The sequence below is a fragment of the Protopterus annectens genome, chromosome 1.part0 (genome assembly GCF_019279795.1).
Source record: "Protopterus annectens isolate FY-2018-M chromosome 1.part0, PAN1.0, whole genome shotgun sequence".
In the NCBI taxonomy this organism is placed as follows: Eukaryota; Metazoa; Chordata; order Ceratodontiformes; family Protopteridae; genus Protopterus; species Protopterus annectens.
In genome coordinates, this window is record NC_056725.1 from 905,055,747 (window position 1) to 905,081,207 (window position 25,461).

The 25,461-nt window shown below is 37.2% G+C and overlaps 1 protein-coding gene across 3 annotated transcripts in view; it reads right to left on the reverse strand.

Moving 5' to 3' along the window:
• The window catches only part of COL12A1 (collagen type XII alpha 1 chain), a 589,904-nt gene that overhangs the window by 538,482 nt on the left and 25,961 nt on the right, over positions 1–25,461 (reverse strand). For 2 of the 3 annotated variants that reach the window (XM_044063907.1, XM_044063915.1), the window contains exons 3-7: positions 24,463–24,579; positions 13,051–13,194; positions 11,510–11,566; positions 9,465–9,728; positions 6,454–6,618 (exon numbers count right to left, since the gene is read on the reverse strand). The exons of the other annotated variant lie outside the window; for it this stretch is intronic. In XM_044063907.1, coding sequence (XP_043919842.1) covers positions 6,454–6,618; positions 9,465–9,728; positions 11,510–11,566; positions 13,051–13,194; positions 24,463–24,579 — 747 coding nt within the window. The remainder of the gene's footprint in view (positions 1–6,453; positions 6,619–9,464; positions 9,729–11,509; positions 11,567–13,050; positions 13,195–24,462; positions 24,580–25,461) is intronic. 3 annotated transcript variants of the gene reach the window in all.

A 25,461-nucleotide genomic window follows, 5' to 3' on the forward strand; every position in this document is an offset into this window, starting at 1 on the left:
ATGTTTGGTGTTGTATTTGGCCTTAAGGGCAGTGACTGCTTTGCACACTGATTTTGTTGTTTATGTGTTGTTTGTGTGGTGTACTGAGTTTGCAGTTGCTTGGGTGTCTGCTTTGGAGGCCTCTGCTGTTTAGGTAAATTTTTACTCAGAGCCTCCGAGTATGTCTTAGTGTGTTTATGTGTTTGATTCAGTGGTGTGGTTGAGTTATGTGAGACTGGTATTGTGGTGTGTGTAGTTGCCTTCTTGTCCTGCCTGGTCTTGCCAGTCCTGAGTTGAGGGAGCTCAGCCTCCAGTCTGGCTAAATAGCTGCATCTCTCACAAGTGTTAGTGTTACATGGGAGGAGGAGAGGGTTGTCCGTGTACATGAGGCAATTGTAACATTGTCTCAGAATTCCCAGATTCACCAACTGGGCAGGAGAGGACGCCAGCATCTGACCCTTCGACATGCTAGAAAGAATTACGAGTTGGTATGAGACAGAAAAGTAGTGGGCTTAGCAGGGAAGTGGGCACTCCTGGGGGGTTTTGCTAGTGAGAGATTTGTATAATATAGGAGTGCTTGACCTGCAAAGAGAATGCTTATAAGACAAGGGATATGCTTATAAGACAAGTGCTGAGCTTTTGAGAAGAAAAAGCTATTTGGAACAAGTGCTGCACTTTTAGTGTAGGTGTAAACTGTTTAGGTTCCTAACAGAGCAGTTCTAAGGGAAAAATTGAAGAACAGACTTTCTGGAGCCAGAAAGAGTTTAACCTTGTTTAACTGGCTGCCCGATGCTGCTCTAGTGGCAACTCCACGCTAATCGGCAGCTAAAACACGTTAAAAGCGTGCTTGATAGCAGGGGCTGGAAAGAAGCAGGAATAGACCCAAAGGAAAATAAAACTACAGTTTCAAGTCAGTAACCACCTCACGAGGGGGCAGGAAGCTGCTCAATGTTAGTCACTGCCACTGATCAACAGAGACCCTCCTCCAGCCCAAGCAAAATGGCCTCACAGAAACTTTCAAACAGTTCAGGAACAGCAAGCCTGTAACTGAACTTTTTTTAACTCTCAGAAAAGTGGGAAAAAAGCAAGATTTTTGTTTTTGTTTTTGTTTTTTACAGAGATAGCAGAGGTTCACAAGTAATATCAAGTTATAACAGTGCAGTAAATGACCCCACACAAGAGTGCTAGGTCAAGGACAGAAAATATGCAAGTTTTAAGAAAAAAACGATTTAAAATTAAGTGCAAACAGGAAATTCAGCAAACAGCTTTTGGTTGTGCTCTAAATACAGCTACTAATACAGAAATCAAGTTTAACAAGCCAGAAAATGCTCAAGCTAGGCAGCTATGCAGAAAAACTTAGCAAATAAACAGAGAAAAAATACTTAAAATCTCAAAAGTGGCTCCCTTCTTCTCTCAGCGTTTTTCCTCTTGGAGGTGCTTCACCAACAGCCAACAAGCCTGAAAGACGCCCAAACCTGAGGCAACTAGGTTTTAAGAGGAAGATGAAGGAGTTATGGAAATGACCCTAGTGGCCAATAAAACTACAGTTTCAAGTCAGTAACCACCTCTACGGGGGCAGGGAAGCTGCTCAATGTTAGTCACTGCCACTGATCAACAGAGACCCTCCTCCAGCCCAAGCAAAATGGCCTCACAGAAACTTTCAAATAGTTCAGGAACAGCAAGCCTGTAACTGAACTTTTTAACTCTCAGAAAAGTGGGAAAAAAAGCAAGATTTTTTTTGTTTTGTTTTTACAGAGATAGCAGAGGTTCACAAGTAATATCAAGTTCTAACAGTGCAGTAAATGACCCCACACAAGAGCTAGGTCAAGGACAGAAAATATGCAAGTTTTAATAAAAACGATTTAAAATTAAGTGCAAACAGGAAATTCAGCAAACAGCTTTTGGTTGTGCTCTAAATACAGCTACTAATACAGAAATCAAGTTTAACAAGCCAGAAAATGCTCAAGCTAGGCAGCTATGCAGAAAAACTTAGCAAATAAACAGAGAAAAAATACTTAAAATCTCAAAAGTGGCTCCCTTCTTCTCTCAGCGTTTTTTCCTCTTGGAGGGTGCTTCACCAACAGCCAACAAGCCTGTCTGAAGGGGTAGGATTTTTTGCTGTAGTAGCCTTAATACCTTTAGGTCCTTGGGAAATGGTCTCTGGATCTGCAGTAGTATTCTTGAAGAGAAATTTCTGGGAATCAAGTACTCTGTAGTATCTGTCAGGTTTCCTAAGGGCTGGGGGTAAAGTATCTGGAGTAAGACTGGATTCCATAAAAACATCATCTACAACATCCAGGACAGGGGGTATAGCTAGAGGCCTGTGCTGAGGCAACTCTAAAAATTCTCTGAGTCTCTTTTGGACTGAGGATAGTCTTAGCATTCCCAGCAGAAATGCTCTCTTAAAGCATGCAAGGTTTCACCAAAAGAAAAAATCCTCTAGAGGGGAGGCAGAGGGAATGGATACCTCTGCATCTGAATCCTCATAGGTTGATAAGGGTATGTCCTGATAATCAGAAGGGTCAGAGTTATCGGACTCCTGGTCTGTAGAATCAGAATGAAACTCAATTCTTTGTCTCTTAGCAGGGAAAGGCTGTCTTCCCCTAATTAGTGTAATAAGGTCTTCAGCCATTCTAAGCATTTACTTTTGTGGCATGGGAGTTTGAGCATGCATTTTGGTCGTTGGTTTTCTAGGTGTAGTGCATACTCTGGGCCTCAGAAACTCAGTAGTTTTAGCTAAAAATGAAGTTGTCAGTTTAATTTGAACATTGGTAGGTCGGAATACACACTCAGAAGCCGGTGCCTGCACAGCGGCTCCGGACCCATCCAAGGTAGAGACATTCACATGTTCCATAGTCAAAAAAGCATCTTGCGGCATACCAGACTCTGAAAGGGTCTTAGCAGAGGCCTGCGAATCTGTAGAAGCAGGCATCTGGGGCTGCAAAGGGACCTCACCGGTGGACTGGTGACTAGCTTAATGGAAGCGTCGTCAGCAGTTTTGGACCTATGCAGTCTGTCTCTGTCTTTATCTTTATGTTTTTTTCAGAAGATCGGTAGATGGATGGCTTATCGAAGCCATTTTGGAATACGGAGAATGAGAGCAAAAGAATTTAGTGACAAAGATAGCCTGACAATGAATGGTTCTGGTGTTAAACAAGGCACAAAACTGATAGCGAGGATTGTTGTGGTCTGGGCCTAAATAGGTGATGCAGTAAGAGTGACAATATCTGTGAGGTATTTGCTTTCCACAGGCAAGACAATTGTTAACTTTTTCTGACATCAGTTAGAGCAAGAAAAAAGGATCCCCGATGGAGTACTTAGCTTTAGAAGACTTCAGGATTACAGACTCGAAAAATGAAAATTTCAGGTAGCAGCTGACCAGCACTTGAGAACTGCTTCTGCTTCGGGCTCCTCCTCAGCAAGAAAGACTGATGTAATGGCACTGGCTACCTGTTTTATACCCCTGATGACCGGACGTCATGGAAGAAGCAACGGCATCCGATGCAGAAATCCTAAGACTCTGGTATTCTGGCCGACTGAGGGCTACCTGCAGGCAGATAACCCAAGTGTGATGACTGCAACAGTGAAACACGAAGAACATCAGAAACTCTCCCTGACTAGAATAATATGAGATACCAAGTAAATGAAACTACTGATTTAGATTAGCTTCAGTAACTGCTTTAGGCATGAAAGAAGTCTTGATACATAAGAAAACTCTTTCTTTATGAAAAGTAAAGATAGGGGTTCACAGAAAAAACCCTGCAGCTGGAGGAATTTCTTGCCATTTGTCACTGTTAATAAAATGAGTCATCTACCATAACAACTTTAGGACTGCAGGTACAGTAAGGCCAAATAAATGTAAGGTGAGTTCTTTAGTGTGAAATAAATGCCTCAAGGTGGAATTATGCCTAATCAGAGGATTAAAAAGAATGTTCCTTTTAATAGCTTTGTAGATTTTGAGAGAATAAGAGACTTATCGTCCTGAATGTAAACTGCAAAGCTACTGAATGAACATTGATGAAGAGGCACTTAAGACCTGCATCAATGATTCTTGAAAGGTGGTCTAAAACCTCTATTCTTGGAGGAAGAAAAGGGATCCAAATTTTGAGCCCAAGGTCAAATGGAAAGATTCTTCCATTTGTCTTTTTAATTCATGCAACATGACCCCTGCAAGGACAACAGAATGAAAATAACTCTTGTCTGAGAAAAGCCCTAACAAGCCTATTACAAAAATGGTATAGTGGCACCTTAATTTGGAGGGTATGAAGATATGACCCTTGCAGATGTATGAGGAGTTAGAAGCCTCTAGTGTGGAGAAAGGAGAAGATGAACAACTTGGAGAAAGTGTCACTGCACAGGGAACCAAATCTTTCTGGTCCCAAAGAGGGCTGTCAGAATGACGTTTGCCTTGGAAAGTCTCACATTATAAGTGGAATTTATTATTGGAGAAAATTGGGGGAAAGCTGTCATCTGGAAGCAGAATCAGTAATAAATATTTATGAGACTTTGAAATGGTTGGGAATGCAAAACAATTAGAGAAACTATTGTTGGGAAATGCAAAAACTTCATACTGGGCATCCACACTTCTTCAAAGTTTTCTTTCACCTTGAAAAAACACAAGCACCACATGTGAGGTATGATGCACAACAGCTGAGTCCATAGCTCAAAATACTACCTGACAGCTCTGTAGTGGGGCCATTCGTAGTGCAGCAGTCCCTGGAAACAAGTGAATTCCCCTGAAATATAAGATGGCAACAGCAATCAAAGTGTTCTTGAAAGTTAGCTCTCACATTCTCACGGCCTCTTTGCATACAAAGTATGCAAAAGCATTTTAGCATACAAGGGAGTTCCACTTTGTTGCTGTATCAAGCTAATGCCATAATGTCCAACTGAATGGATATGTGACCTTGGGGACAAAGTACCTGAAGAAGTACAGTCCTCATTTCCAGGACAATGATATGTCAGAGACTCTGTACTGGACCATATCCCTTGTGTTGTTTATCCCTTGAAGTTTTCTCTCTTCCACCTATGGTAAGCTTCATTAAAGACTGCAAAAAACACTTTTAGCAACCTTAGTCAAGGTGATTAATAATGACTTATGAGTGAATGATCTTCACAAGAGACGATGAATTATAACGAACCACCATGCCACATGTTTCTTGTAAAAATCTGACAACTGTATAGTAACAACTAAGGGCTCATTTTCCAAGTACTGCTGCGCTCTGAGTGTCCACTGCAGGACTCTTGCATGGTATCTAGAATGAAGTACCATTAACAAGAGCTGCCGGATTCAGTCCCAGATCCCTGAGGTATATGTTCTCCATAGGAAGCCATTTGAATAACAGGGAATGAAATGCTGACAGTGACAATATGTCCTGAAACCTTTCTAGGAATAAAAATACATGAGAAGTCTTAGTGTACAAGGACTGTCCTATGAAATTCAACAGCTGTCCTGACAACAGCTGAAAATTTGCAAAGTCCACTATGCTTCTTAAATAGTAAAAGATATGAAACAGACATTCCCTTTGCTTGATAAAATATTTTCTGGATACAACACAAGTAGAGCAACACTCTGTTGTCCCACATCCTCTAGGGGATCATTACTGTTGCTATGCATTTTGGTAATGTCCTTACACTGAGGTGACAACAAATGGGAGGATGAAAAGATGGTAGTGACTGGCCCCTGTCTGGTAGAGTAGAATGTTTTTAAATGCCAGGCAATCTTTATGTGGAGATAAGCAGACTCAAACAACACAACTAAACTATTCTAGATACTCACAGGAGGAGCAACTTTAACCACAACCATGAGAAAAAACTTTCTCTGAAACAAACAGATTTAGGCTACTCAAACAAAGGTAGGCCTGAGGTCTGTCGTCTTGTTTGGTACCAGAAAAAAGTGGAATTATATCTGAATTTTAGATTTTTAGGGGGCATCATTTTTAGGAATTTCTGTACCTCCCTTCTTGCCTACTTATTTTACAGGATGAGGCATCTCACAAAGGCAGTCAGGGGAAGTAATAAGGAGAAACAAAGTACAAGTAGCTATAATCTCCCTTGACTGTGCTTTTTAATTTACAGCATACCACTTGAGGATGGAAGGAAAATAGCCTTCTGACTACCTTCTAAGAGAGGCATGTGGAGTAGGAGGTAAGTCTGGCTGTGGCCTCTCCACACCAGATTGCCTAAAATGGAAGGGAAGGATGATGAGATCTAACAGAATCCTACTGGCAGCCAGGTGAACCAAAGGTGGTTTAAAACTATGAATAAATAATACTGAAAAGGAAAAAAACATACAGTTGTTGGAAAACTGGAGAAAGTATGTGAAAGAATACAAATATGACAGATAGATACTGATAAACAGCTACAGACACATGATAGCTAGACAGATAGATAGAGATGGAGATAGAGATGGATTAGACAGATAGAAAGAGAAAGAGAATAGGCAGCAACTGTGAACACATTATATGTCTGTACCTAGAGCAAAAACCTCTGCTCCTGAATCTCGGAGTTGCTTTGCAGCATCTTCAAAAGGATCCTGGGACTTTCCATCTGTGATGATAACCACCACGCTTGGGAATCCTTTTCTGGCTCCAGATTCCTCGATTAAAGTATTTTGCATCAAGAACTGGATAGCATCACCTAAATTAAAAGGGGAAAAAAAATCATATTAGTTTGTTAATAAAGTTGTACTCGCACATTATTCAAAGACAGTTGAAACATCATTCACATCCGATTATCTACTCTGTGCCAATCCAAACAAAGCACTTCCAAAATTAGACTGATACAATGCAGACTGCTGATGCTTAGTGAATGATTCATATATATTCATTATTAAGCTATTTTTGATGAATAAAATGTTTTATCATGAAATATAGTTGATCACACTGGTGCTTAATGTGTTATTTTTGTTTTGCAATGGGCTACACTATGGGTTCTTATACATTAACAAAATGAATGTTACTGTACAAAGGAAATGCAGTGACAAGCTCTACAAATAAACAGCACATTGTATTAACAGTTTTACCACCTGTCATTATTGCAATTAACATCATCAAAAACACAAACACACACACACACACACACACACACACACACACACACACACACACACACACACACACACATAGTTTTGCAGATACCAACTAAGAAATCATATGAAAAGTAGTCTCACAGGCACAAGTAAGCACTTCCTTTGAGACAGTTAGGCCAAAGGAATAAATTCTTATTCTGATATATAGAATCCTTCATCATTTCTCAGGAATGAAAAATATCCTTTTGTTTAAACTTTTGCATTTTAAAATACTTTGGACATCTAAGAAAACAGAATATTTAAGCAATTAATATAATAATATGTTTTATTTTAAAATATTGTATATAGCTCAGTATTAGCTGCTATTTCCTGTTCTGAATGTTCTTAACACTAAAATACTTTGGCTCATAATCTGAATGTTCTTTGTAAACCCGATCTACTTAGTTCCAGTGCTTTTCTCTGTTATGTCATCAGATTTTGTAAAGTACTTAGGCTAAGTCATTATACTCTTTTAATATTCTTCTTCTTTTGATGCAAAACCAAATTTAATTAACACATAATAAAAACTGCAATTTATGATGGGATGGGTTTGATCAATTACTGCTATATGAATGTGAAGCAATAGAAGAGACAGGAAAATGTGGTGTTATTAAAGTTATCATCCTAATGAAGTCCTGTCATTAATTATATTAGTTTATCTGACAGTTAGTGTTGACGATTAATGCTATGAGCAGTTAATGAGCCACTTCTTGTAGTCAAAGATACATTTTTTAGCACTTCTGTTGCCAGTTAGTCTTACCAAACCAGTGGCTTCTTTTCAGGGGACAGCTGAGATGACTTTCATATTGACTTGGAAAAAACTGGTCAGGACACCAGGGAACTTCTCTTTTTGATTTGATTTCTTCTACTTCCATTTGTCTACTGTGTGACTCTGAGTAAGTAGTTATAAATATGAGGGGTGGAGATATAAATAACATTATGGAAATAAAAGAATATGACTGGATTGTGAGGTTAAGAGCAGATTATAAACCAAGTATTAATAGTGTGGCTAGTATAAAGCCTATTTTAGTGAAGAAACAAAAACAAGTTTAATAATATAGAGAGTTAGAACGAGTTTAGAATGTATTTATCATGTTAATGAATTTATTATATGATTTAAGTATGTGATTTTAACATTTTATGATTTTTTTTAGAAGTAATTATATGGGGGGGATAAAATGTGTGATAGGTTAACTGGCTGATGTGATAGATACTCCTATTTAAAATGTATGTATTAATTGTTTTTATGATGCACTGAAGAAGGGTGTTGACCCAAAAGCTCTGCAGAATAAATTTTGTTCTTGACGTGTTATTTGTTAAAGGAACTGACACTGAGCAAGTCACATGACCTGACAATGTTTCTAGGTCACCCCTGAAAAGGGACACATGTCCAGTGGGCTTACCTAGTAAAAAAAAAAAAAAAACTGTATAAAAATTTGTAGCTGTCATTTTATTAAATAATGAACATTTATGTACACACACAAACAAGCTTTTACATATATGTGTGTGTGTATATATATATGTATATATATATATATATATATATATATATATATATGTGTGTGTGTGTATGTATGCATGCATGCTTGCATACACATTATACAAAATAACTATGTGACGCGACTGGGGTTATGTAATACGCAAGCAAGCATTTGATCATACTCATGTATATATGATATATTTATCCATATAGATATAAAAAGACTGTGTGTGTGTGTGTGTGTGTGTGTGTGTGTGTGTGTGTGTGTGTGTGTGTGTGTGTGTGTGTGTGTGCCTGAAGCCAATGAGGAAGAAGGTGAAAGTGGAATCAGAGACCAAATTTCTCATTGGCAAGAATGAGTAGACATCTGTTTTCTGAAGTTTATACTTAAGTACTAAGCTAGCTGCCTTTATGTGCCATTTTAAGTCTAGCCAATTTCTTTCTTAAAGGTGTGAAGCAAACCCTGTACCTTGTGTCTCTGAGGTAAACATCTTAACCATTACACCAAGCTCCCTCACACTACACCCATTCAGACTTGGTCAAGTAAACTACTACTTCCTTCAAATGTTATGTTCTTATTTGCAATCCTCTTTATCCAACACAAGAATTCTGTGTGAGGGTTACAAGTACGTGTTATAGTGAAGCAAATACTAAAGCAAGACACCTTTTACATGCTGTCTGCTGCATAATGTCCCTTCACAAAACAGTGATTTTGTAACTGTTAAGTGGTGGAGTAAGGAGTCAGCTATTTTTAATGGAGTGGGTGCTCAAATCTTATAGTTAATAAAAGTTAACAATGTTCATATATGTATAAAGATTTGAGAAATATGTCTTTTGATAACCAGTACAACTTTTAAAATGACTACTTATTTCAAAAGCAAAAAAATCATTCATGGATTTAAGTATGGACATGCAAAGAAATTGAAAACACAGTACCTGTCATGGTGTTTCCACCCTTGTATGGCATTTTGTTTATTGCGGCCAAGAGCTCATTCTTTCTATAGTACTGGTTGAAGTTGAATTCGGTCCTGCTGTCTGAGCTGTACTGGACAACTGCTACTCGGGTCTTGTCTTCACCAATGTCAAATGCGGACACAAGAGCAGCAATAAAGTTCAAAATATGTTTAAAGTTCGCCCTTCCCACACTCCATGAGCCATCTACAAGGAAGGCTAAATCCGTAACTGCACTGATGGAGCACTCTGAAAGAAAAAAAATAAATAAATTGGCATACTTTCTAAGCAGTCTATATGCAAACTGCTAACACAGTTGTGTAATAATACATCAAGTTCCACTGTACAACCAGCCATGCTTTTAAACAGTTGTTATAATGTCCACTGTTTTGTGTTTCACTGATTTTATATTTCTGCCAAGATTTTCAATATTTGATGACTGCTGCAGAGAAAGCAAAGAAGGACAACTGTATTGGTTTTATCCTAATAGATATCTTGGCTAATCCTTTTGTGAGCTTGTTGATTTAGCTACCAAATAACAGTTCCTATGACTGAACAGGTTAGAAAATTAAAAACAGCTTAAATGCTGGTCTGATAAGTATTTTACTGCAGTATAGCCATCTCTCTAAGGTCCGCAGTACAATCCTTAAATCTGGTAGCTCATAAGTCATACTGAAGCTTTCAGCAGATGTACATATTGTTTAATATCTCAGGGACATTATGTTTTCATAGATGTAGCTGCTTAACAAAAATACATCCACACAAAAAATGTATGCAGAAGGAAATCTAGGTTGGGAAAGGGACTGAGGTGGTCAGATGCAGTCATGCAGACCAGCAGATAGTTTTAGACAGTTTAAAAGAAATCAGATGTAGTCCAGCAGCAGGTAACATTAAGGTTCTGAAACAAATCTAGAATGTTCTTATGACTGATGGAGTCTGTTATATTTTATACACTGAAAACTAAATGTAGTTTTCAGTTTTTCTGAAACTCTTTGGGTTACTTTCACTACAATAAACATTTTATTCCCACCTATGGCAAGTTATGTCTGCCACACAGAGAATTAAAGCTGTGCACTGTTAATGTGTTTAATCTTATAGGCCAGGATATGAGTCCCTCAGTGCCTTAAAACTATCCTACTGTATGACTCCGAGTCACTTAAACTGTATTGTCACATTTTCCTGCGCAAATGTAAATTACCTGCCCTTAGTGGTAGGAGTAATCTCCTTACCACATACCATATCAGATTGTATGGTCTTTGATACAGTGGTACATTTTTGCAATTAATTTTGTTGGTAAGTGCCATCCCTTGAAAATTTTCTTGAAAATGAAAATTCCTGACATGACATAATGAAATACTGTATGCACAATGCATCCCTAACTACATTAGTGTGTAAGCTACTATTTTGTTAGATGTAGAAAAAAGGGGTGTCTTAAAACAAATGGTAAGCTATTTCTCACAGGTGGAACTCCCATCCCTGAAAAGTCACACATTTGATGCTCTGTTAGTAAAACCATAATGTAAATAAGTAGCTGCTCCTGTAAAGAAGCATGGTATTTGGAGTACCCAGAATGCTTTGCTTCTGTATATAAAATACTCACAATACCTATCTTGGCATTGTTTTTTTGGGTGCAGGCATAGCAGAAAGCTGAATCAACAGTGAAGCAAAAACATCAAAAATGCCATCATCTTTGTTTTGTTTTGCTTTCATACCACTTCCAGCTTCAGGAGAATATCCAGAAATTAAATTAACTGTAAAACATAGATGTATGAGAAATGAAACAATAGACTTTAAACAGACACTGTCTTGAGTTTGCCCCTGAAAACAGGCTTAGTAGGTCTATCAAGTTAACAAATCAATAAAATGAAAATAAGAACATTCCCTCATCTAGATACAAAAACAATACTTAAATAATTAATATATGTTCTATGTATGGCACTACAAGTACATACAGAGAAATAACAAATATGCTTTAAAATGAAGTGCCTGCAGTCAGATAGGGAGTTCTAATAAAGGAAATCAGTACTTACTTTGAGCTTCGGAGTCTGTCCTTCTTATTCCTTCCCTTGTAATATTACCTGGTTGTACTGAACAGAAAGCATAAATAATTAGTTCATCCACCTATACTATTAGTATGAATTTACATTCACATATGGTAATGAATGTTGTCCCTCTAACCCCGATGTTTTGTCTGATGTTTTAGGACACACTATATAAATCAAACCAAACGCAGCTTAATGATTTCTCATTATCCTTTCAACATATTTCCTAAAACATGTTTTTAGTATCCATCTGAAGTGACTTACTACATGATTTGCTTCCTTCAGCACTATATAAATGTATTTTTTTTATTTCATGCCAGTGCAATGAAAATGAAAACCATTGTTTGAGTATATAAAGAAAGATGCCATCTTTTTTTAATCAAGATTAAATGTGTTGTTAAGTAAAATATCTAAATATGAAAAAATCATTAAACCAAGCACTTGCGTTTCAAAATTCCATGAAACACTACAAATGATTTGGCCGGTGGGGGTGACTTAGCTTTACACTCCCCCATAAGTGTGCTTTGCACCCCAGCACCTCTGATCACTATATGTGATACTTCTAGGTCATACAAGCCTGGTAAAATGGAACAAAAAACAATAAACTCATGTTTTTCCAATTCTCTGAACCTAACACCAAATTATGACAAAACAAAGCAAGCTAGGAAGTACCGGGGCATCAACAAGATGAGACAGCAATGTTATAAAAGCAGCGTTGCAAAATGTACCAAGTAGTAAATGCTAAAGAGTAGTGCTCTCCCACAATTTAGCAACATGACAACCGAATCCATTCGTCTTTGTTCACAAAGACATCTCAGTTAAATTAGCTGAGACAGTGGTTTAAGGTTTAAGTGAGCCAGTATATTAAGAAATGAAAAATCACCTAAAAAATGAAAACTATTTCTCAATAACTTACAAATCTGTATAACATCAAAACGGTTTTGCCCATGTAGCTAGCATTCCCTCACAAGCATTCTCGCCCTCCTTTTCATCCTCTTCCCAAAAGTTCTCATGCTCAGTATTAACTACGCATGACTCCCTTCCACTCTCTCCCCAACATACTGCCCACCTATCATTATTACCCTCCTTCATGCTTTACTGCCCTCCTCTCTTACTGTTGTAGCCCCTTCTAGCTATTCTGTCTAATTCCACTCCAAGTACTTTACCTTCTTTTATTGAGTCACTCTAACTTTACCGTGAGTATAATATTAACACATCACAGTAGCTTGGATTCGAGTTAACGTTGATCATTATTTATCATTACATTCTTGTGTATTTGTAATCTAATTAGCATTTTACAAACTCTTTAATGTAAAATGTCGACTTTTCCCCTGACCTACACTGAAAATGGGCCTTGGTTTAGTCACATTAGACTGGCATGAACTTTTATATAACATACTTTATCAAAGAATAGTAGAGCTAATTCCCTTAACTAGAGAATAATGTATAATAACACCACGAGTTGAGTAAGTTACTTCAGATTCTTAATTGTATATGCTATGCAGCTTTTTTCTAGAAACGTTACTTACATGTAAACTGTCCAAAAATTGGCAGACTTTCTGATGATCCGTCATATGATGTCAATGTTACAACATAGTCCACATTAGGAACAAGGTCTGTTAATGTTGTTTTTGTACTTGTACCAGGTGCATTAAATTCTTTTGTTGGATCATCTGCATTACAAACGTAAAATAGATTTACTGAAACACACTGATAGCTTAAATTAAAAACTTACCAAGTTAATAAACAAGAAACACCAAATGAAGCAAACTTAAATCACTTTTATACTGACTAATAATAAGGTAACCCATAACAAGGGAAAGCCTGCCATCTCACAATCAACCTGCTAGTGTAGCCAAGAAATAACCTGCAAAACTATCAGATTTTTTCCCCAGAAAATGATAGCAAGACATAAAAAGCTTGATATCTGGTCCTTGAATCTCAGCTGGTCCTCAAGGACTTAGTTTACATAACTTCAACTGAAACTCCAGTTTGTGACCCCTGTAAATGGTGTAAAACTTGAGGATAGGAGAAATGGAGTGCCTGTACATGGAGTGAAAGTTCATGGCAGCAGTTTTATATGGGTAGATTTTGAGTCAGTTATGACTCATCCATGGAAAGATGCCTTCAATATCACACTTATCAAATCCAGAGTGGGCTTCATGTAAATAGCAGCAATAAAGTAATCCTCTTTAATGGCATCAACAAGTGGCAGCATATACATTGTAAAAATTACACACAAGATACAACCCAGGGAGGTGCTATGAAGTATATCATTAGCAGAGAATTACCACCAGGACCACCCCCTGGAGGTACCACAGAAGCAGCAATTGTACCAATTAATGACTGTTCCAGATACTTCACAGCAGGTATTCTAGTGCTGCAATAGGATGTGATGGTCAACTATAACAAAAAGCAGCTGAAATACAGAGGAGGGCCAACATGGAATCACAACCTTTGATCTCTTTCCACAAGTAGACTGGTAACCATTCAGATGGAGTGTTGTACTCTGCTTGCAGATGAGAATAATATGGATCCCAGAGTTCATGAGCTCCCACAATGGATTCATGCTGCCTGCTTATTACTTGCTTTCTAACATTGTTAATAAAGGAAATGTTAAATATAAGGTAGTGATGGTTTAAAATGCCCAGATCCCAAGAGAGCCGGTGCATTCCAGGCCTCCTTTAGAAAAGATAAAAATTCACCAAGCCATAAAGTGGACTAGACAATTCCAAACATGAGTGAAATGAAAACATGACATAAGGATCTGTGGCCCTAAGCCCAATCCACATATATTACATCATGCACCTTGAAACAAATCTAAAACTGAAGTGTGCAAACTGTGTAAAATAAAGTTACATATTATCATTTCTAAGCACAGCTGGAATAGTTGCTTTCATAGCTCTTAAGTATCCCTGATTTTGAGCCTGTCCTTGATTTTGCCACAAGACTTTGCCTTGTCTTTCCTAAAATTTGTGGTTTTCTGACAAACCAGTGAGGATTAAAGTCATTAAATAATTTCAGAGATTATAGTTGCAAAGTCTGGGTTTTTCAGAAAATGTATACTAATATAAATCTTTTTATTCTTTTTCGTAAGTAAATAGTGACCATAATTTAAAAGTGTCTCTATTTGGGGGGGGGGGCTTTGTCCCTGATTTTTGGCATTCTCCTCATTTTATAATTGCTTTTATGAGAGAGATTTTCAATTAAACAAATATATAATAACAGCTATCAAATGTTCTCTCATATATAATCTCTTTTACAGGAAATCAAAGATTTTTTATTGTCTTGATTTTTGCTCCAAAACTCTGCACTGTTACTGTGATATACAACAATGTATTAGTGTCTTCTCTCATGAATTAGCATGCATCAGCATGTAAGAAATAAAATACACCTGATGCGTCAGAAACTTCTACCACTCAAATGGAAAAGGTCTGGAATATTTTCATTATACAATATGAGTGCTGAATTTCTTTGCTCTAGAACTGCATATCATCTACTAAATAAATGCACGTGGCAAGCAAGAGACTAGCAGGTAAGTATTCTTACAGGTGTCAATAATTACTGATAATGACACTGCATATCAGGGTTGTCACCTGCCAGTCTGTCGACACCTGTAAGATCTCTTGCTCCTGCGACGAACCTAACCATAGATATGATGCTATAGAAAATAAAGAAAATCTGCGAACCATAATGAAATTAATAGACTCTGACGGGATTTTTCATCACGCATCAAATTTGTTATGATTATGCTATGCATATGAGAATGAACAGACAACTTTGTGTTGTTATAATCTGTATAGTGCAGAGTTTTGAAGCAAAAATCAAAACATAACCTCAAGCATATTTCAGACCAAATCATCATCATCAACCCCTTTATTTTCTACATAGGGTCAGGGTATCATGTCAACTGTGGACATCTCTCTCTCTCTCTCTCTCTCTGTTGAATATTACTCTCCTACCTTCTTTGACATCCATGCCTGCCTGTTACAGGTCTTCTCTCACATAATCCGTCCACCTCATTGCTAGATGCTCATATTTCTTCTTGCCTTCTTCCTGTCTGCACTAAATTTTCTTCACCAGACTGTCTTCTGCTTTTCTGCACATGTGCCAAGACCACAGGAAACTGTTCTCTTTAAACTTATTTGCAACTGGAACTACTCTGACTTCTGCTCTTATGTCTTAATTTCTTTGTCTGTCCCACAGTGTGCATCCAACCATCTGTTTCAAGCACTTCATCTCTATCATCTCTACCTTCCTCAACTGCTCTGCCTTTACTGTGCAGGTTTCTGTACCACACAGTAGTACTGGTCACACCTCTATTTTGTACCCCTTACTTTTCAGCTTCTTTGGTATTCTTCTGTCATATACTACACCTGACACTCTGTTCCAATTGGCTGTAGCTCCTCTGAATCTAGCTTTTACTTTCTCATTCAGACTTCTTTTCTCCTCAGCCACCTCTCCCAGATATTTTAAACTGTTAATCTGTTCCACTACTTTCTCTTCTATCTCAGTTTTCAGCTTCTTCTGATTTCACCCATTTGCTGCCATTACCACTGTCTTATCTGTATGCCTTTCATCCCATGTGCCCTTTGCATTCCATTCATCTATCTTTACTGACGTTTTTGCTCAGAGTCTGCATGTAATTCCACATCATCTGCATACAGCAGCTTTTTTGATCTTTCCCCTCTGACTTATTTGCTAATGTTGTCCATAACCAGTATGAACAGCAGTGGGGGCTCAGAGATGAACTCTGATTGACACCCACTCCCACTGGGAACCACTCTTTGGGACTAAACACTATTCGTACTTGAGTCATTGGGTCCTTGTACATAACTTGCACTCACTCTACCAATGTTTCTGTGATATTTCATACCAAATATGGTAATGTATTTCTTACTCATACTGACTTCTTTATACATCCTTTAACATAATTTTACCTAAATTAACCAAACCAGTCTTACAGTACTTCAGGACAATGTCATATTTTCCTTGGAAACAGGGAATATTTTATGGGTATTCATTAGAGCATTATGAAGCAGAACCTGAATATGCAATAGGAGGAATGTCTACTTTCTTACTTTCAATAGATCGCAGCTTTTTGCTGTTCTGCTATGTACAAAACCCTGACCCAGAATCAGGTCATCTATGAATGATTTAGCACCTGGTTCTCCATGATCGTGTGGTGCACTGATGGAGAGAGGCGGCCCCCTTCTGTCCGTGCTCCAACCCAGTGATGAGCAGCACTCATCTATGACCTTGTGGCCAGCTATCCCTGGTCAACCAGAGATCCACGGTGCTGCAGTATCATTACATATAGGTGGGATTCTGACTTAAGAGGCATTCAGTAACACATTATCAGTAGGGTAAAACTAACCTGTTTCACGACGGTCTAAACCCAGCTCACGTTCCCTATTAGTGGGTGAACAATCCAACCCTTGGTGAATTCTGCTTCACAATGATAGGAAGAGCCGACATCGAAGGATCAAAAAGCAACATCGCTATGAATGCTTGGCCACCACAAGCCAGTTATCCCTGTGGTAACTTTTCTGACACCTCCTGCTTAAAACCCAAAAAGCCAGAAGGATTGGGAGGCTTGCACCTGAAAGCTACCCTTGTGAAGCCTGCTGGGAGACATTAGGTCTCTTCCCTCAGTGTCTTCACAAAGACATATTGCATGAATTTTGTGTATATTGCGTACATTAATATTATTAAATAGATCAATAACACTAACTGGTGATTCCGTTATAGACTTACTAACCGATTTTTGTTTGTCAAAGTCTATAACTTGTCCCATTTATATGGCAGTTTTGTTTACAACTTTGTGTTCTGGGGTTATGCAATTTCATAATTTATTTATGTTTGTGTGTGTGTGTGTGTGTGTGTGTGTGTGTGTGTGTGTGTGTGTGTGTGTGTGTGTGTGTGTGTGTGTGTGTGTGTGTGTGTGTGGGTGTGGGTGTGTATGTATGTGTGTATTTATTTACTTACTTACATGCTTACTTAATCTATTTATTCATTCATTGTTGACTTTGTTAGTCCCTCTAGCTCAGTGGCCTCTTTCCAGGGGAGACCAAAGGTGTTATTCATATCGCCTAGGGGAAATTTGACCAAGACACCAGGGAAATTCCCCTTCTCCTTTCAGTAAGTGTTGTGTGATCTTTTATATCCACCTCTGCTCCCACTAACTCAGGATGATGGGACCTCATCTTAACACCTCATCCAAAGGATGGATATTTGTTTAAAGAAGTTTTTGCTGTCTTATTGTTCTGCCCAAGATTCAATTTTGGTTTATTTGTTTTGTTTTTTTTCTTCCTGCAATGCAATGACTTTGATACTATGAACAGGATCAATCACGTACAGTGATTTTGTTTAGACTCATTGGCTTTTTGTGTTATGTTATTTAATACTATAAAGAATAACAGCATGTTCACCTTGCCACTATGCCTGAGTCAGGACTGACAAAAGTCCTTTCAACGAACTTGGTTTACCAGATTAGCATATGTAGGTAGGTATACATGTATGTATGTATGTATGTATAAGCAATTAAATAACTAACCTACTAACATTAACTTAGAGAGGTCTTCATGGATTACTTGTACAATCTTGCCTATCTCATTTTAAGTATTTATGCCTTTGCATTTTCATATTAATTTACACCAATTTTGGAATTACTGTTTTATATGTTGCTCATTTTATAATAGATTAATTCTTAATTTGTAACAAGAGTATCATAACACTCAACTGTAGGGTAACTCTAGGGTAAAACACCTTTGTTGAAGGAATGATAAACCATCTATAATATTATATTTGGGATCCACTAAAATGTATAAAAAACTAGTTAATTCTCATGATGGAGTACGTTTAAATGTTAGTCATATACTGGGTTATGCAGAATTTGAGAAGTCCTACTACACGAAGTCCTGTCCACTGAACATAGGAGTCAATGACATTGTTACACTGAGCATCATTATGATGTGTCTTTAGTGGCAAAGGTGACCTCAGAATCAGACTGTTCTAGTATTGAGATGTGAGGACACAGTCCTAAAGTGGGAAATTAAGGGAAACATTTTTCTTTCTTATTCCAGCTCTCAACTTTCTACGCTGTAAGCTGTGAACTCATGAGTTTTTTTTAATCTTTTATTCTGAAGGTATGCTAAATGTAAAAATTCAAAATATTAAATTAAAGGAATGGCGGTACAGTGTTTCACCTAAAATAGTTTTAAAAGCACCACAATATAATATAGTGTTTTTACAGGGCTCCATGTCCTTAAACGGTAATGTGGAAGAGTGCAGCAGAAAGGACTTTTAGAATGGACAAAGCTGAGAATGGACTTGGGCAGCTGGGGGTGCTATAGAAAAATTCGGACAGGCTGTGGATGAAACAACATATGGTACCTTCAATTTAATGCTAATACGTCTAAGGACAGAATACAGGCTGAGGCTAACAGAGCTGATATAACAAGTATTACATGTAACATAGGCAAATTTACACAATGTGAAAGTGCATGTAACTGGGCACAAATGATGTCAGTTTACATATGAAGTGGGAAACTGAGTCAAGAGAAGCAGCTGCCCTCTTGTCTCAATGCAAATCACTGTTTCATCTCTGTGGCATCCAACTATTGGTTCTGGAGAAACCCAGCTGATGCCCATAAAGATTAAAGTGCCTGCAAAATATCCCAACTAATATCCAAAGCAAAGAATAAAAAAGGTCACACAGACACGCCATTTTGCAACAAGTCTTTCTGAAGTATTGCCAGACTTTCCACTTATGCTGATGAGATCAATGAAAAGGCCAAAGCACGCATGTCCACAGCTAGTGACGTTTGATTTTATTTTCATAAATGTAGCCATAAAGACTTAAAAGTAAAATAACTCATGGACATCCATAAGCCATGTAGCTGAAACACTGATGTCCTTAAGGTGCCTTTTCCATATATCCTTTGGGTTTCCATTATAGGAGGTTTAAGGTATCGAACAGTGAAAACTGTAGCTTGCCTGAATTTGTCTTGCAGGATGTACATACACACACACACACACACACACACACACACACACACACACACACACACACACACACACAAACACATATTAGCCATAGGTCATAGCTGAGCACATTTTACTTTAAAATTTAATTTTCCCTAGACTTATTTTATTTACCCTTTGTAGACCAGATTAGTCCCACTAAGCTAGTAAATTCTTTTCAAGGGAGAGTCCGGAGATGGTATTTATACTACTAAAGGAAATTTGTCAGGGCATCAGGAAACTTCCCCTACTCCTTTCAATAGGTGCCATGGGATTTTTTTGCATCCACCTGAGCGACCACCAACTCAGGCAGATGAGGCTTTGGTTTAACACCTCATCCAATAGATGACAGATTCAGGAGTGCAGCATCTACCTTATGCGGCACTGCAGTGACAGCAATCCATTCCTGGTGTGGGAACAGAACCCACGACCTTCTGCACCAAATCTGAGTGTGCTACCTATTGCACCAGTGACAATTAGACTGGCATTTGTGGAAAGCTGCTGAAATATCCAATATGTTTCTACCAAACCCATCCATAACATTCCATTAATTCATGAGATTTGAAATAAAAATATAATGAACGTAACGTCATATAATAGTTATAACTTGATTATTGTTATTCTTTCCAAATTTACAGTATTTGTAAATACTACAGGGACAAAGGATGCCACTGTCTCACTCCTGTGATTACATTTCTGCCCTACAATTTCCAAAATGTAGTATACACAAAAAGGCTTTGTCTTCCTAATGATTACTAAATATGTTCAGCATGCCGAAGGGTTTAATATGTGCATAAAGCGTTCCCTTCTCCCCCACAGCACATTGGTCAAGTTTTAAAACTGGCAGGAAAATAAAGGCCAGAAATTTTCAACTAGAACCAGTGAAAGGCTTCTGAATGTTTTTTTTTTACAGTTGAAGTTAAAAACACAATGGATGTGAAGCCTATCCCTGCCATCGGTGCTGTTGGTACTGCAGACCCAAGTATGATTGCAAATTCTCTACCTGGCACCAACCCAGCAGCTTCCAAACCAGTGGGAGAAGGAACCTATAACATAACTGGGGAGACACTTCTCCATAACTTTGATATTAACTTAAGACACAGGTGTTTCCACAGTTTTAATAGGAATTCTTCTCATAGATGGTTTCTAGGCCTTAAAGGTCACCTCAGACATTGGAGGAAAGTGTCTCTCAAATACTTTTCTTCTTTAAATATTCTAACATTGTTCATTTTCAGGGCTTCAAGGCCATGGAGAAGTTGAACTCAAACCTGAAGAAGTAGGGAGTTCATCAGAATATAGTTAATTGGAAGCCCAAACTGACAATGACTACTTGTATAATCCCAACTGCAAGCATACTTTCCTTGAAAAATAAGAAAGCAATAAAAATTATTAATAGTTATAATATATTTTAACTTTGCCTAGACTATATTTTCTATATTACGCTGGCAAGGAAGGAAAACTCCATACAAATCTTATACTTGGACAGGTATAACCTTACCCAAAACAAACAGCATACTTTGTGTGCCTGTCCTCCGGAGGGATTATTTATTCACAGGAAACCTGTGAAAACTCTATTGCCTTTTGACATATGACATCTACCCACAAATAGCAAAAAGTAAGAAAGGTTCAACCTGTATAACAGTCCCCCATGAAAATGGGATGAATAACTCAAATCTAAACCAGGCAGTTCCCTGATGAAAGACTGTTGAATGACCAAACTGATATTTAACAGTGCAAAACCATGAATACTCTTTAAAAGTTCATGAACAGCAATTACAAGGAAATAATCAGATTTTTGATAACAGGTAAGCACAAAGTAACTACACAAGTAGAAAAGAATAAAGGTAGTCTTTAAGAGTAAAGGGAATACCAGTTAGCATGAGAGCAGGTCTAGGCCCAAAGCAGTAGTATTACCTCTGATAGGAAAAGTCAAGAAATTCTATAAATAAACCAGAAAAGATAGTAAACAAATATTACAAATATCAGAAAACACTAACATTAATAAGTAGTGAATATCATTCATTACCATTTAACACACAAAAAAATAGAAAGAACAGCCTATGACCAACACATGATCATCTGAGCACTTTCCATAGCAACAAAGATCAGTAGAGGGAGAGCAACACAGTGTATCAGTGGATACATGTTGTTGTTTGTCTTTTGGCTTTACCCGGTAAGGGGTCACCACAGCGGAACTCCGATCCGCTAATGATTGGCAGTAGATTTTTTTACGAAATGCCGAGGTGCCAGCTCGATGCCCAACCTTCAACGTAGGCATGCCCATTTAAGCATGCATGTCTTTCAAACACTACCCAACCACAGGGAGGACATGCAGACTCCACACAGAAGGCACTTCCAAGCCCAGCTGAGAATCGAACGTGAGAACGTCTTACTGTGAGGTAACAATGCTACCGCTGTACCACCGCATATTAGTACTAAATAGCCTGGAAAGTCAGCATTGCTGAGTGGACCTAATGTCTGTAACCTTAATCCTACTGGACATCCTATTACTACTACTGACCTCCAGTTCATTATTTAAATTACTACATCAACTGCCCTTCATTTCAACTTTGATAAACTACAGATGTCTAGATAGTTTTATTGTCTAGTATACACATGTCTTGGATATAGAAAAAAAGTAAGTTGTTATGTTCACTTTCCTAGGAAATTCAAATGCTGGTAAACACAACTTTGTTTTTATAGTATAGAGCAACACTAACAACAAAAAGAGTATCAGTTTGAATTGTTTTCCAAGCTGAGCGGGCTATTCCTTAACCATATGGCATTTATTATTTTACAGCATGAGCACTAAACCTCTCTAAATCAGACATACGCATACCTGACTTCCATAACATTTCAGCAAGGCAGAGTTGTACATTTTACTCAACCCAGAATAAGAAAATATGTCAGAGACAATAAGGACATGAAGGGTGATTTGGAAATATTAAACATCACAGTGACAAACACCTCCACCAAGACATGCACATACAACAGGTACAAAGTAATTATGCTGTATAAAACTTATTAAAAACATAATCCTTCTCATACATCCTGGCCAATCACCAATGTAACTGAAAGAAATGTCCTGGCTTGATATCTTACATGCACTCATTCATTGCACTCTCACTTGGACTGGACAAAAAAGTTAACAGAAAAAAAACATGCCAGCCTGCAACAAATAAACCACAGCTGCTTTTTTTAAGGAGAACAAGTGTGGGACTAGGGAAACTCAGAAAATAAGTTTGGCTGTGGAAGAAGTGCTGAACTAAACTTAAAGCATCTGAATTTGTTATTCCTACTTCTGCACTTATAAGACCCTGACTAAAAGTTGTGCTGTTTCTTTATAAAGTACATAAAATAACGTTTTAAATATACTCCTTAGAGGTTTTAAGTATCACATTCATCAGTGTTCACATCTCACAAATCTCTTGCTACACATCTGGTACGAGCAGGAAATGGGGCAGTGAGTAGGCCATAAAAAAGAAAGGCTCTGGTCTTGTAGTGTAATGGCAGTCTTTTGTCCAGCATTCATCTCAAGACAGAATATACAAACAACTGAAGAGTATACACATACCAGCAGTTTGAGATTAGCTTTAGGGAGGTGACAAAAATACTAAAAATAAAAATTAAAATGTACTTAGTAGCTGGGTGTAAGACACCATTTTGTAAGTATAAACCATATTATTCATATCAAATGAACACACAAAGGGAAGGCTTTTTTTCAGTTATTTAGTCTGTTTCAATCTATGTAAATGATATGCAAATATTCTTCCAACTCCAAGCCAGTAAAATCCACTGTCATTATCAATATCATTGATAGAAGCAGGTAACATTCCTTCATAATTCAAGTTTAAATTTTAAGGACTGAAAAAATATTTAGAAAAATGTTGCACTTCTGAAACTGATTCTCAAAACAGTGTAATCATTCAGGGAATCGCTCACCTCTGAAAAATATGTTATAAGAAGCAGGTGTATAATTAGCTAAAAAATATTGTAGTTTGGTATTTTGTAAGGAAACACCTGTGCATCACTATGTATATACAAACGCATATATATAAACACATATCATCTGCTGCAGAGGTACATCTTGTAAATGAATGCAAATTAAATATTAATATTTGATTACATTTAAAAGCACTACAGACCTATTTCCTTCCACAAAGAGTAAATGACCATTTTTGTGATCCGTATTACACATATGCATTTATGACTTAAAAGTTGTTTATGGAAAGTTTTTACTCTGCTTTTGCTAGGTCTACATCTTGGCTTGGCTTACACCCCCCCTCAAAATCTACTTTATTTGATAAGAAACTAAGTATACTCATTTGAGGGGATTAATGTGATCATTTGTTTAACATTTTCATCGTCCACGTATGTACATTGCAAGCTGCAAACTTTTTGAGTAATCTTATTCCCAAAGCATTATCTCTTTTTTCAGACTAACAATGTAATCAGAAAGATGAAATCCAAAGCAAAATACATTTTCAGATTGTAAATGAATTCAAAACCTATTATAGTACAGTAAAAATCCCATTACATAACAATTAGCATAATCAAAACTCAAACATCTGCATTTTGGCTTAGTGCAGAAAACACTGCACGTGTTGTTACACTTCTGTGGAGAGCAAACCCTGCCTGTAGATTACTAAACCAGGGCAGAATGATTGACTTTCTGTATGAGAGGTCTAATATTTCTAATTGTTATGATGCAAAAAATGTATCCAACCATTTAAATATTGTTACGGTAGGGTCATTTGAGATACAAAAACAATCCCAATAGTTATACCATCTTGCTATTACAAACAGAAGCTTGAGCAAAGAAACTGTTGGGATAATTCAGAGTTACAATAAGACAAATTTCCCAGTGGCTACTTGAACTTTTTGAAAATATAAAACTGTGCTAAGCCAATACTTACCATTTGATGGCATTACTGTAATTTTGTAGCCCTGTACTCTACCCGGTGGTGCTTTCCATGTCATTTGAACACTTCTTTCACTAAGAATTTTAAAAGTTAAAGCTGAAGGTGGATCAACTGTAAGGAAAGAATGCAAAGTTATTTTCATGTAATGGCTTTGTCTGACAAAATGTATGTTAAATAAAGAAAAAATGTATAAGAATAACAAAAAAAAAACTTAATGAGGCAATGTCTTTGCATAAATTTGTTATCAACAAATACGAATATTTGTTGCAAAGAAAGTAATGACACAGTAATTGAACAATGACAGAATATGACAACACAGTGACAATACTGAGCCACAGAGAGAAGACCACATAAAATGAGTGCAACAGAAATATTTAGATGCAGGTACAATGAGAATATTTCTGCATATACAACATTTCACATAAAATAATGGAAGTATTTAAACATGCTGAGTGCAATCAATATGCATCATGCCAATCATAACTTACACATTATAAAACTGTTTAGATGAACATAAAACAAGCACTCTTTGATAAACAAAAACAGTCACAAATGCATACTCCAGTAAATGTGGTTGAACTGCACCCACATTTATCATCCACTGTTTTACTCCAAAGCCAAGAAGCAGACAACATTGCAAGATAAAAATGCAAAACATTTTGAACACTACACAGTAAAGTAATTTTCTGAAATGCCAAAAAATTTAGTAACAAACTAAATTATTGACATTTGCAAAAATTACTATTTCTCATAATAATGGCTATTGCAATCCTTAGTTTGCTGTAAAATCAACCTTTTATTGAAAAATACAGTTAAACAATGAAAAAATGTTTTGCATTAAAGTGTTACACCAGCACTGCTATGAATTCAGGAGGTGTAAACTTCATGAATAGAACATAAAGCTACCTTGATTTAAGCAGCTAGTTTTCAAACTGATATTGCAATATCAGTGTCAGCATATTGAAATGAACATTTCAATATGTCTTGTCAAAA